The sequence below is a fragment of the Triticum aestivum genome, chromosome 5B (assembly GCF_018294505.1).
Source record: "Triticum aestivum cultivar Chinese Spring chromosome 5B, IWGSC CS RefSeq v2.1, whole genome shotgun sequence".
Classification (NCBI taxonomy): Eukaryota; Viridiplantae; Streptophyta; class Magnoliopsida; order Poales; family Poaceae; genus Triticum; species Triticum aestivum.
Genome location: NC_057807.1, coordinates 510,437,445 through 510,451,544, shown reverse-complemented (window position 1 = coordinate 510,451,544; position 14,100 = coordinate 510,437,445). Strand labels below are relative to the sequence as shown.

The window sequence follows — 14,100 nt, the reverse complement described above, 5'->3', positions numbered from 1 at the left end:
TCGTACCCTACCATAATCTCTTCGTTTGTTGTCCGCTATTAGTAACTTTGGAGTGACTCTTTGTTGCATGTTGAGGGATAGTTATATGATCCAATTATGTTATTATTGTTGAGAGAACTTTCACTAGTGAAAGTATGAACCCTAGGCCTTGTTTCCTAGCATTGCAATACCGTTTACGCTCACTTTTATCGCTTGTTACCTTGCTATTTTTATATTTTCAGATTACAAATACCTATATCTACCATCCATATTGCACTTGTATCACCATCTCTTCGCCGAACTAGTGCACCTATACAATTTACCATTGTATTGGGTGTGTTGGGGACACAAGAGACTCTTTGTTATTTGGTTGCAGGGTTGTTTGAGAGAGACCATCTTCATCCTATGCCTCCCACGGATTGATAAACCTTAGGTCATCCACTTGAGGGAAATTTGCTACTATCCTACAAACCCCTGCACTTGGAGGCCCAACAACGTCTACAAGGAGAAGGTTGCATAGTAGACATCACGAAATGCGATGTAGTTAAAGTAGCTACAACGCTTTCGTGGAAACGCACTGCTGCTATTGCTTTCATTTTTTCTTTTTATTTAATTTCCTTTTCTTTTTTCCTTTCATTTTTTCCTTTCTTTTCCTTTTGTTAGTTGCAGCACTGTCGCCCTAAAACGCACTACTACTATTTTGTTAGTAGTAGCGCGGTCCTCGGAAGCGCGCTGCTAGTATACCAAGCCTGCCAGCAACCGTTCTGGTTGTCATAGTAGCAGCGCGTTTCATGGTGAACGCGCTACTACTATCTTTATGTTAGTAGCACGCTGCCCTGACACGCGCTACTGCTATGTAGCAGTAGCGCTTCACTTTAACAAGCGCTACTGATAAGTGTCTGTGTATAAGCTTTTTCCTAGTAGTGAGACCCTCGCGAGGCCCGCGGTCTCGCGAGGCAAACTACATCAGGGCCTCCCGAGGCACCGCCTCCCGAGGCACCGCCTCCCGAGACCGCCTCCCGAGGGGCGGGCATCTCTATGTCAGTCACCGGCCTCATGAGGTGCGTGGTGACGTGAGCCATGACGAATGGAGCCAGGAGGGCGCCAGTGGGCATAGGCAAGGATAATTTACTCTTTGGCGCTAAGGAGGCAAGGACATACACATGTTCCCGAGGAATCCCCCAAAGATTGTCGTCCCAGTGCAACAAGACCAAGACCACGGGCTCGGCAGGATGGAGGTCATCACCGAGCCCACTAGCGCGTCACGACCAGAAGCTTTGCAGGCGAAGACCACCTGTAGTCAGGATAGGGTGTACTCCTGCCCCCCTTCAAAATTGGTCGTTGTGGTATCCCTTTCCGCCTAAGCCTTGGGGCGAAGAGGACCGGGCTGGTATAAATATTGGCTAGTCTCCATAATAGAGAGAGGTCGATCAGATCGAGTCTAGCGGGGTCAATCCATTCTCACCCACTGAGCCCTCACGAAGCAGCTCGCCCTTGTACTAGTTCATATCCATTCTCCTCGCGAGGCAATCCACCACAAAGCAGGAGTTGGGTATTACACTGCAAGTTGGCCCGAACTTGGGTAAACCGTCATGTTCAACTCTTCCTTTCCCTCTCGCTCGAGCACGTCGGAACAAAGCCTCGAGGCGGTGAGCATCGAGTCATGGCTAGGGGGGGTTCTTCGCGCGGCGTTCTCAATTAGGGGAAATTTTTGAATTGGAATGGGCTACTTTAAAATCTGATGGTGTTTTTCGCAGCGGTCCAAGGGTTGGTTCATTTTGGTCATGCTACCTTTGCTTTGCTCTTCTTTTTCGGACACATTTGGCATGGCACTAGAACATTGTTCCGCCCCAGAGTTCAAACCTTATTTGGGTCCGTTGTGCCCCGATTCCGACAACAATAAAAACAAAAGAAATAACCGTTAAAAGGTTCATATAATTTGTTACCGCTGCAGGAACAAAACTCGGTTGGAAATAGATGCCGAACAGCGTGCCAGTTGCAAGGCTACTAGCACACCTTAACTTGCAGAGTTGACATGGTGGTGGTGGTGCGATTTTTGTATTAGTGAAGACTGTTAATGGCTAAATAGACTACACAAGTATACAAATATGCATATTCATCAGATTGTACACACATAAAAGCATTCATCGGACTATACACAAAAAGCATAACAATCTATGATTCAACACTAAAAGACTAATTATCATCCGATTGTTTATAAACTAAAAAAATCGATTCTACACATAAGCGATTCATCGGATTGTACACACAAAAATATTCATCGGATTGTACTCTAAATCATATCAATTAATGGTTCAACACTTCAACACTATATCATCCCATTGTTTCTAAACTAAGTAATATTCTACTCCCTCTGTCCCAAAATATAAGAACGTTTTTAACACTACACTAGTGTCAAAAACATTCTTATATTATTGGACGGAGGGAGTAGATACTAAAAAATTCTACACTAAATACACTATTAAAATCGGATTCTACACGATAGCAATCGAATTCTACACCACCAAATTTCTACACAAAGCAATCCATAGAATGAACATTGGATTCTACATCACTAAAAATGTTGATTCAACACTACTTAAATTCTACACAAATCAACTTATACATGAATCCCGTGGATTCTGTGGCATTCATGGATGGAGGAGGTGCGAGTGGAGAAGGAGAGGCATGATGGAGAGGAAGGAGAGGTTCAAACCTTGCTGTTGGCGGTGTGGTAATGGGCAGCGGTGTGGCCATGGGCGGGGACGGGCGGCGAGGTCCGGATGTGGCTGCGGTGCTTGTTGAGGGGGAGTGCATGTGGGTGAAACGAGGGAGACGGTTAGGTCTTTTACTAAGGCGTGGGAGTTAACTGAGGTGGGTTAGTGTTGGCGTGGGCCTAAATCTTGACACGGTAGCTAATTACATCCTAAATAAATAAAACTAAGAATAATAAAAGACTACAAGTAATTAAAAAACTCAATATAATAAAAGACTCAAAATGATAATTGGTATTGAAAAAAAGAATCAAAATAATAAAAGATTAAGAATAATAAAAGACCCAAATGATCTTCCCCGAGAAGTTGTGACCCAATTAAGATGATGCACAATTATGCGAACGTGGGTTTAGATGATTCGAGTTGACGGATTATTGGTAGCGTTTCCTCCCTCTTCTTTTGAGGCTTATATGAGTGACGGATCAGTTACCGTGGATGTGTACTAATCATCCCATAGCTTAGAGTATCTCCACTAGGCCCCCAGAAAGCCCCCTAGGAGCATTTTTTCAGCACCGGCGGTCAAAAATGGTCCACCCCCACGGGCTCGTTTTGCGCCGGTATTAGCGAAAACTACGGCCGGTGCTGGCAAGAGAAACCCAGAAAGCTGGGGTTCAGTTGGGGGCGCTGGCGCTATATTTAGCTGCTGCAAGGCCTAGTGCCAGCCTCTCTCCTTCCTTCTCCTGCATAGGCCCACCGCATGCAGCATGCGAGAAGCTCTCTTCTCTCATTGTCGTTCGCGCCGTTGAGCAGAGCCGCCTCGGAAGCAGAGCTGCCCGTCGTTGTTGGCGACTTGCTGTCGCCCCCAGCCCCGTTGCCGCTCCTTCAACCATCTCGCGCTGGCCGCGCTCGGTAGCGCATCCACGCTTCTTCGCTCCCGCTCTACGCGCCTGGTTCGACCGTCTCGCGTGCGTCCCCGCGCACCTGCGTCGGTCCGCACGCCGGCCCGTCCGAGCCATCACGCTGCCCCAGCTCCATGTGTCTGCTCCGCCCCGGTACCAGTTGCGGCCTCGCAGCCGGCGTCCCCTGCCACAGGTTGCTCCGCTCCCCCCATGTGTTGCGCGTCTGGTTGCGCTGGCGCGGGCGTCCGCCTGGTCGCCGCTCCTTGGCCGCGCCTCCGCGTCTCCCGCCCTTGTAGCGGCACGCGAGCACGCCTCTCCACCCGGGGCGCGCCGCCGTGCTGGCTCGCCTCCGCTCCGCTCCGCTCCGCTCTGCCCCGTGCTCCGCCTCCATGCTCGAGCCCCGCTTTCCCCGGCCTCGCTCGTCCCGCTGCGGCTTCTGCGCCGACCCGCGGCTGGTGCCTGCTCTTGCACACCGCCGCGGCCTCCAAGAGCCGCGCTGTCTTGTCCCAGGCGAGCAGCGCTGACACCGAAGGCGGCGTGGTTGGTGGGGCAGCCGCGCCGGAGGTCGTCGTTGTCCACGCAGGCGACAGGCTCGGCGGCGGCCTCGTCACCGCCCACCAGCTCGCACGCGGCTCGTGGGGGGCACAATTATTGGGAAATTTTGCCCCCCAAGGCCAAACATTATGCCGGCTGCCCCCCAAGCGGCGAAAAATATGCCTCTTAGGTGGGCCAACGGCTGAAAATGCTCTTAGTAGGAATAGCAACAATTACCCGGCGGGGGACAAAATATTCATATAATGGGTTTGAAGGTATGTCAAAGTGAGACTGTCCTTTCAGCACCCGGGTGTCTAGACACCCGGCTGTCATGACCGCTCATGTTGTAACCATCTTGTTGGGATATATGCCACACACTATAGTGGTGTTTGATTTAGCAGGCCTACATAAAACAGTAACAATAGGCTGAAGAGCATCGCAGTTGCCAGGCCATCGAGCCGCGTTCGCCTCCGATGTCCGATCGCAAGCACCTTGGTCTGGCAGAAGCACGCGAACCTCTCTGGCTTGTGGACGTACGTCACCCTGCTATTCCGCGTCCAGGTCCTGGAGTTGAACAGGTGGAGGTTGAACAGCGGCCGACACCCACCCTCGGGACCCGGCACATCTTGGATCGCGGCGACGAGGAATCCATCGTCGCAGCGTCCGTCTCCGCATAGGCACAGTATGCCAGCCACCGCGACGTAATAACAGAGCTCAGGGAGCAGGCGAAGAGTCGACGTGGCGCCGCTGGCCTGGTAGACGAAGTACTCGCTGTAACTGTCAGCCGAAGCGTGGACAGGCTGCTCATCGTGGACTCCGCGCTTGACGCGGAGGAGTAGCATGTCGTCCTCGGCAGCGATGACCATGGGGAGCTGCCGGAGATCGTCGGGCCTCAAGCCGTCGCAATGGACGGTGAAGCAGGAAACGTGCGGCGGGCGGGTCACCCAGAAGATCACCGGGATGGCGCCGCGGCCCGTAGAGCGGCACGCGTAGGTGGTCGTGGCGTTGGTGCGGTCGTCGAGGAGGATCGACTCGGGAAGCGAGCCCAGATCGTTCAGGTGGATAGGTGGGCCGGGGTCGGCGTCGTCCTCCTCGTCCGTGGAGGTATCGTCATCGTCGTCCTCCTCCTCCGTGGTGTTCTCGACGTCGTCGTCCTCGTCGGCGATGAGCGACGAGAGATCGATTCGACTCTCTTCTCTATAGGCGGCGGCGACCGGCGAGTCCTCGCGTTCGAGATTGAGAGGGTAATGCATTTTTTTTAGGAACGAGAGGAGAATGAAATAGGCCTCGTTTCTATGATAGGCCGTGAAACTCCGAACAATGTGGCCCAATGAAGTTTAAAGTGTTGATCGCATCAACTTTCCCTTTCTTTTCTAAAAAATAATCAACTTTTCTCCTTCTCATATCTATGCTATTTACTTTCTCTCTCAAAAATCTATACTTTTTGCGGGCAAAAACCAATATTGTTTACCGAATAAATCAACTCCCTCCATCCCATACGAATGTAAATAACATCTTATATTATGAGACGGAGGAAGTATGGTTTTTTGTTGAAAACAAACTATGGTGTGATCAGAGAATGGGGGTTGGACCACTTGGCATGAGTGGTAAACTATCTCAAAAACAATGAACAATAGAGAATGGGGGTTGGTCAAAATCCATTTTGGCATTATTTTTTTCCAAAGTTAAACAAACAAAAACAAGATATAAGATGAGTATAATATTATCCTTGTTGGTGCATCATTGTCCCATATATTACTGTACTTAGTACATTTGACTTGTAACCTTAGTTTGGTACATGTTCTGCTTCTTAATTACTAGTATGTCGCAACTCGTGATACACACAGCGAATATATAGGAGCATATTGCTGTCTTTATACAATTTTAGGGAGCACACTGATATATCTGCATATTGACTATTCTTGCTTGATGGATGTTGAAAGTCTTGAAGCCCCATCCTTAATGCGCCCGAAAGACTCAACAAAGTCATCCATAAGTTCAATATAATCTGGAATTATTTCCTCATCGACGGACAAGCTTACCATAATAGTGCTATTGTAACTCTGACATTGAACAAGCAGACCCTGAAAAACAAATCTTTTTAATTAAGTACAAAATTGGGGAGAGAAAATGATTATAATTTTATAGGTTTACTTCTGTTCGTTTTATTTGTCATGATGAAGTTTTACGTGTCTAGTTACAAAAAATTGAGCCTAGCTTGGTTGGTAGGATGTGCTCGTGTAATGAAGTTTTACTTGTAGTGTTACAAAAAATTGAGCTTAGCTTGTTGGTAGGGTGTGCTCGTGTATTCCCACGGAAGGTCAAGCCATATACTTAATTAGGTAGCCATTTACTGACAGAATATCAAGATAGATGTAACTTAAAATGCCTCTACCTTTCATTGGTCTTGGGTTCAAGTTCACACATAGCAGAAAAAAGGAAGATGGAATGCATCTATGAAAATACTCTTACCTACCATCATTATTCAATAAACTCTATTGGCGAGAGGTGTCAGATTACAACTCTACTTGTTAGAGTACTCTTTAACTCGAAGATGTTCCTTACCATTATATATATTGTAGTTAATCCTAGGTGCATCCCATCATTTTTGAGATACCATATGGTGAAGTGGTAAATTAAACATGCACATGCGGTTTGTTAATGTTTTGGTGTCATATTCTTGCCTTTTTGTTCCAATAACCTTAGAGTACATAACTTAGCAGAGTTGCTTTGATAATTCAGAAAGAATTAGAGTGGTGTGTGATCGAAGCGATGCATTAGGACTAGTGTCCTCAAATTTTATCTGATAGATGATTATGTTGAAAAAGAGTACAAAGGTGGATTAAGGTTGAAGGTTTTGATGCAAGATCATGAGTGACTTACTTGTGGAGCTCCATAAACACTAGGCGCAATGAAGACAACGGGGTGCCCATAGAACTCTATTTGTTCAGTTGGTCCAACCAGGTTTGAGAACGCAAGAGTTGTATTGGCAAACATACGACCAAAGATAAAAGCGCCAGCCTGCTTGGATTATCAGTGTTAGTTTGTTAAACGAGGTGTTGCTTAATTATGTAAGAGTTAATTTTAGAACAAGAAGAAAATAAACTAATACAAAGTGGCAGCAAAAATACCTTCAAACCAAACATTTTGAGAAACGATTCACCCATCTTACATGTGAAGATAACTTCCAGCGAGCTCTTCTTCCTATCCACAGTCTTCTTTGCCTTGCGCACATATGCGAGTGGATCATCGTGCATCGCCAAATGAAATGGAAGGAGGATATAGCCTAGTTGATTTCCCCAGTCCACATCGTCGCTCTTACCAGAGTCTATCATATCAACATATGTCTTTACACAGTTATAAGAAAACATTAGACCTTAATGCCATGCTACAAATTGGTAATGAGATTATCTAAACCTCAGTTCGGAAATAAATTATGTCCCAACAAATGTGTAATCAAACTGACCACTCCAATATTCACTAGTAATATACATTGAAATTATTCAGGTTGGTCGGGTGAACATAATACATACATTAGTTTGTCAAGAAACATATTTTCATAAACACAATGATTTCTATTATTTTAATAAACATGTATATTTGCATGAAAAGTAAAGATATATATTATGGCAATAAATATATAAATAAATTTGGAAACTGATGGCATGCACTTCAAAACAAATTGCAACATTTCCATGAATAAACTTACTTGTAGGCTAGTGGTTGGTCTTGTATCGACAAGGAGGATAGACCGCAGACATATTTTCGTGTTATTGGCACCTATAATAAATTGAAGGTAAGTTCATAAATGTGTATAGTTCGAAGATAAATATTCCCTCCGTTTCTAAATATGAGTTTTTTAAGAGATTCCATTATAGATTGCATACGAAGCAAAATGAGTGAACTTATACTTTAAAAGACATCTATATATACATCCGAATGTAGTCTTTATAATGGAATCTCTAAAAAAACTTATGTTTAAGAGCGGAGGGAATATATACTACACCCTTCTTTTGTTGCCAAACATCACTTACCGGATTTGCGAAAATAATATCTTGATAGAGCAGCAGAAGTCGCTCCGACTAGCACGTCATTGACAGTCTCCAGAAACAAAAGATAAAATACAGACACATTAATGACTCTTCACGTGGGCTGCACGTAGTACCTAGAAGGGTTAACTTGTATAGTATGACCATTTTTACCTGGCTCCAAGGATGCAGATCAATACACACAGAATCACATCATAGATGAGGATTTTAGAAGAGTGGGATGATCGAACAGGTAGCTAGATGTACTTACGCAGTTCATGGCGTTCTTGATGAACTTAACGTCCTCCAAAGGAAGACTCCGGTGCACGAAGCGCCGCCGGGAGCTGGACGCAGTGCCGTGATCCACGTACTTGAACGGCGTGTGCGGGTCGCTCAGGAACGCAACCGTCGCGGCGAAGAGGGTGACGTCCACCACGGTGTTCCACGCGAGCACAAGATACGACCAGGCCCACGCGACGAACGCCAGGACACCCCCCTTGGACCGTGGCCGCGGCGCGTAGATGGCGCCCGTGCGCGCCGGCTGCTCCGGCATGGCCGGCAGGCGCGTCGGGTCGGCGGCGCTGCGCGCGGACGCCAGGAGGAGCGCGATGAGCGTCGTGCCGTCGCCGAGGGAGTGGTGCACGCGGATCACGGCGGTGCAGGTGGCCTCGGAGGCCGGGAAGTCGAGGAAGTGGAACTCCCAGAGCGGCCGGGAGCGGTCCATGGGGAGCGCCGGCAGCGAGGCCATGTAGTCCTCCACTGCCCGGTCCGGGTCGGCCGCTACGGCCGCAGGATCCAGTGTCGGGATTATCGTGTGGTCGTCCACGTTCACCACCGTGCGCACCCACCGCGGGTTGCCACCATTGGACTCATCTGTCACCTGCCACAAAAGACCAAAACTAGGATCACCTACCTTCGTCGATAGCGATCTAAGATTCCAGATAGTACTAAGAGTGTATATATACCTGAATGCTGCAGAAGCGCGGGTATCGGGCGAGCTGGGCGGCGATGCCGGCGCTGAAGACGGGGATGTTTACGGGGCAGCCAAGGCCGAGGGTGACGACGATGTATATGGGTTCCATGAGTCTCGCAGTAGGGGTGACCGGCTCCCCATCCGCCGTGGGGTCGTCCGCCGGTGCCTTTCTTGGCGTACGTATCGGGAGCAGCGGGCTTGTCGGTAGACCGGCCACCGAGGGGCTTCCATTGGTAGTGCTATCGTCCATGGCGACTGAACTGGTGACTGGTGAGTGGTTTCCAGAATGGCGAGCTTGCTAGCTACCCGATCGCTGCACTTATAGAGTGACCAGCTCGATCTGTAGGTGTAATATGTATACTTGATGAGGATTGCTAGCTAGCTGCATCACTGTGCGCAGTGCACATGCTCTGGTTTTTACATGCCGGGCCGGGGCGGACAATTTTCGTGTTTTGACCCTTTTCTGATAGTTGTTTTAGATCTGACTCTAGTTTGCAAAAATTTCGGAATCTGACTTTTTTCCTACCGTCAGGGATCTTGGCGGTAGGGTATAACAGCCTACCGTCAAGGCGCCTGGCGGTAGGAAACTTATCCACATCAGCAGCACGGACCCCTACCGCCAAACACGATGGCGGTAGCCTATATAACTCTACCGTCAAGGTGTCCGGCGGTAGGCACGAACACACACCGTGTCTGATATTTAAAAAAAATTTGCGGTAGGGCATACAACCCTACCGTCATAGACCTTGGCGGTAGGCTGTTATACCCTACCGTTAAAGACACTGGCGGTAGGAAAAAGATCAGATCCCAAAAATTTTACAAACCAGGGTCAGATCTGGATCAACTTATGGAAAAGAGTCAAAACACGAAAATTGTCCGGCTGGGGCCGGGCTCAGTCGATGAGAGAAGAGACAGAGAAGTACTCCGCCATTACGAGTGACCTGGTGGCATGCAGATGCAGCAGGCACACACAGTAAGTTAACGAAGGAGGCGGCCACCTTCTTCTTGGAGGACATTGAATTCCGTTGTTCCCCGGAGATACCATCCAGTCCAAGCCCAGGATGGAAACAAAAGTAACTCTGATCGTGATGAGAGGATCGAGGCAGCAGGTGAAGTACAGTCGTTTTTACCTGGCGTTTTCTTCCTGCTGCGGGCTCCGGAAGGATGGAATCCATCCATCTGCCAAGTGATCCAAGCACAGGAATTTTGAATCGAAGCTTCAGTAAATGACTAAATGTGCAAAGTGATCAATCAGCTGATCTTCTTTTCTTTTGGGAAGCATCAATCAGCTGATCTTCTTTGGTGGAGTGGACACGATACGATTTTCCTTCCTGCCGCAATATTTGCGAGCAGATCAATGGTGATGTTGACAAGGCGTCACTGTCTAATACTACTACGTACTAGGTAGCTAGTACTAATGCTATCATGCGCTGACGACGGTGATGATAACTGATGTTATGTTAATGTACTATACGTAGTGATCTACTAGTATCTGTCCAGCTAATCTCTGTGCCGAAATGATAAAGGCAACTAACTGGAAGAACACATATGTACGCATATGTTTGGACCGGTGGTCACTACAGTAATGCAGAGTTGCTTTCATTAGCCGAGTGTCCGTATTAGACACAGGTTGCATAGCGCAGCAGAAACTGCATCCCGACTTAATTAGGTCCAGATCGGATGCAGTTTCTGAAAGCATCGACAGCTCGAGTGTGTACGTATATACCCCAGTGGTGTACTGATGGTCAGCAGTAGCAAGTCAGAACTATGAACTGCACATGGTCCTGAGCCTTGTATTTGTACTATTGTACGTATCCGAGAATCCACTCAATCCAGTAGTAGTTATGGCAGTACCAGTCAAATCTACTACTACTCCATAACTATTGGTACTGGATTCACGCCGTGAGGCGTATTACGTGAGGAGTATGATCTACGGGGAACTTTTATTACTAAGTGTTACAAAAAGCTTTTTGGACCTTCAGCTGAAACAAATTTTCAGTTGGATGAATCTTCTTTTTTCGCGAATACGCTAGAGAGTGTATCATTTCATTGATAGGAAGAAGGGGAAGGAACGGGGGGGGGGGGGGGGGGGGGGCTCGGTGTCCAGCACGCAGGCAAGACAGGGAGCGAGGAGCAGTTGTGACGGGCTGCTCAGCCCGGTTACAAGTTTAGGGACCTATGCCAACAGCGTGTTAAAACCGTGAGCGCCAGCCCTAGCCCAAGACCGTGCCTCGTTCTGGATAAGCTCAAGAAGCCGGGAGGTGGAGGGGGACTCGCCGTCGAAGACACAGCGGTTACGCTGCTTCCAGATAGACCAGGCCGTCAGGGTTGCAAGGGTGGCAAGTCCCTTACGGTGTCCAGTGGGGGAGCTCATGATCATGGAAGAGCACCAGGGGAGGAACTCCTCGGGACCGGATGGAGGGGGGACGGTGGCGCGCACCCAAGACAGGACATCATGCCAAACCTGCCTGGAGAAAGGGCAGGCGATGATGATATGTTGCATGGTCTCGACGTGCTGGTCGCAGAGAGCACATCTGTCGTTGTGAGGGAGACAGTGGCGCGCCAGTCTATCGGCAGTCCAGCAGCGGTCAAGGTCGGCCAACCAGGTGAACATCTTGAAGCGCAGTGGGGCCCAACATTTCCAGGTGAGGCGCCAGAATGGGGCGGATATGGAGCCAGCAAAGAGGGCTCGATAGCAGGATCTGGCAGAGTAGTTCCCATCCGCAGTCCAGCGCCAGACAAGGTGGTCAGGGGAGGTAGACAGGTGAAGGTGACGGAGCCTAGTCCAGAGCTGGACGTACTCCACCAGGGCAGTGGGCGTTAGCGCGCCACGCAAGTCTGCAATCCAGCAGCGGTCCTGGAGCCCCTCCGCCACGATGCGTTTGCGACGCCGTCGGGGGACAAGGGGAAGGAGGTTAGGGGCGATGTCCGCGATGGCCATGCCGTCGATCCAAGCATCAGTCCAGAATCGGCAAGACCTGCCATCACCGATAATCCAGGACGTGCACGCGCGGAAGATGGCGGAGGAGTAAGTATCGGAGGCCAGGTGCAGGTGTGCCCACGGCCTGGCCGGGTCGGTGTGCTGCAGCCACATCCAGCGCACACGGAGAGAGATCCCTTGCCGATGGAGGTCCGGGATGCCGAGCCCGCCGAGATGGAGGGCCCGACAGACGCGCTGCTAGTTGACTGGCCCGTGGCTAGCGCGGGTCTCCTTATTACCATGCCAGAGGAATTCGCGGATCGTGCGGTTCACTTGCTTGAGGATCGTCGGAGAGAGAGAGATGACGACCATGATGTGGGAGGGGATCGCGCACAGCACGTGGCGGACGAGGGTGAGACGCTCACCGCGGGACAGGAGCATCGCCCGCCAGGAGGAAAGCTTCTTGGCCAGCTTCTCTACAATGGGCCGGAGCGACGAGGTGGACGGCTTTTGGAGCGAGAGAGGAATGCCCAAGTAGGTGATAGGGAAGACCATGACAGTGCAGGCCAGCTCGCACGCGATGGAAGCACGTGTGGGGTCGTCGCAGCGGATCGGGGTTGCCAAACACTTGGCAAAGTTCGTGCAGAGCCCGGAAGCCTCGCCAAAGACACAAAGCAGCTTCCGAATGACCCGGAGATCGCGGGTTGACGGGTGGCAGAAGATGATCACATCGTCGGCATAGAGAGAAATGCTCGAAGAGGCGTGCCGAGTGGTGAGCCGCTGAAGAAGGCCGCTGCGGTGGGCATGGATGCGGAGGGAGTTGAGAGCATCAATGGCAATCGTAAACAACATTGGGGACACAGGATCGCCTTGTCGCAGTCCGCAAGCGTGGGCGATGGGGGGGCCGGGGGATCCATTGATGAGGACGCGCGTGCTGGACGTGGAGAGTAAGATGGCAATCCACTCGATCCACCGATGATCGAAGCCCAGGTGGCGCAGCACGTCGAGGAGGAAAGCCCAAGAGACCATATCAAACGCGCGTGCAATGTCGAGCTTGAGGAGGACGCGAGGCACGCGGAGGTTGTGGAGCTGGCAGGCGGTCTGCTGGACCAGCATAAAATTGTCGTGCATACACCGCCCGGCGATGAATGCACTTTGGTTGGTGGAGACGAGCTAGCCCAGGCGAGGAGCCAGGCGTAGGGAGAGGACTTTTGCGATGAGCTTCGCGATCAGGTGGATTAGGCTGATGGGGCGGTAGTCCGAGAGAGAGGAGGCGTCCGGCTTCTTTGGGATCAGCGTGATTAGGGCTTCGTTGAGGCGTTGGAGGTTGCGCCCGTTCATGTAGTAGAACTTGTCGAACACCTCGCAAATATCGGCTTTGATCGTATCCCAGCACGCCATAAGGAACTCGGCCGTGAATCCATCGGGGCCCGGGGCTTTTCCACGGGGGAGCGCCTTGACCGCGGTCCAGATTTCCTTCTCAGAAAAAGGAAGCTCGAGCTCCTCGAGGTCAAAGGAGCGGTCGTCAATTTGTTGCAGGTCGAGGGAGAAATCACGGGGTCTTGGAGTGCCGAGGAGCAAGGAGAAGTGGTGGTAGGCCGCCTTGGCCATGTCCTGCTCATCGGTGATCATAGAGCCCTCGTGCCGAAGGGAGAGGATGCGGTTCTTCTGGTGCCTGTGGGCCGCGTGAATTTTGAAGAAGGCGGTGTTAGTCTCGCCCTCCTTCAGCCATCCAAACCGCGCCCGCTCGCGGGCGATGGATCTATCGAGCGAGGCTAAACCAAGGTAGGCGCGCTTCAGATTGCGCCGAAGCCAGATCTCAGAGGGGGAGAGAGCCCGAATGTCCTGGGCCGCATTGAGGCGGGCAGTGAGCTCCCGCGCAATCATAAGTTGTAGGGAGACGTGGCCATGAGTACGTGTGCCCCAACTCTGGAGGTGGCGAGCCGTGATCTTGAGGCGGAGGTAGATGCGCCGGAAGGGGTCCGGGTCGTGGACAGAGCCCCAAGCAGCCGCCACCGTTTCCTGAAAGCCTTCAAGCTTGATCCAAAACCGC

General features: G+C 50.4%; 1 protein-coding gene across 1 annotated transcript; it reads right to left on the bottom strand.

Moving 5' to 3' along the window:
* Positions 1 to 5,828: 5,828 nt before the first annotated feature.
* LOC123112832 (wax ester synthase/diacylglycerol acyltransferase 11) lies at positions 5,829 to 9,467 on the bottom strand. Its single transcript, XM_044533937.1, has 7 exons — positions 9,120 to 9,467; positions 8,426 to 9,034; positions 8,161 to 8,227; positions 7,836 to 7,906; positions 7,258 to 7,473; positions 7,010 to 7,147; positions 5,829 to 6,210 (listed from the first exon to the last, which is right to left on the bottom strand). The coding sequence occupies exons 1-7, from the start codon at positions 9,375 to 9,377 to the stop codon at positions 6,043 to 6,045; spliced, it is 1,527 nt and encodes a 508-aa protein (XP_044389872.1). The 5' UTR covers positions 9,378 to 9,467; the 3' UTR covers positions 5,829 to 6,042.
* Positions 9,468 to 14,100: the final 4,633 nt, after the last annotated feature.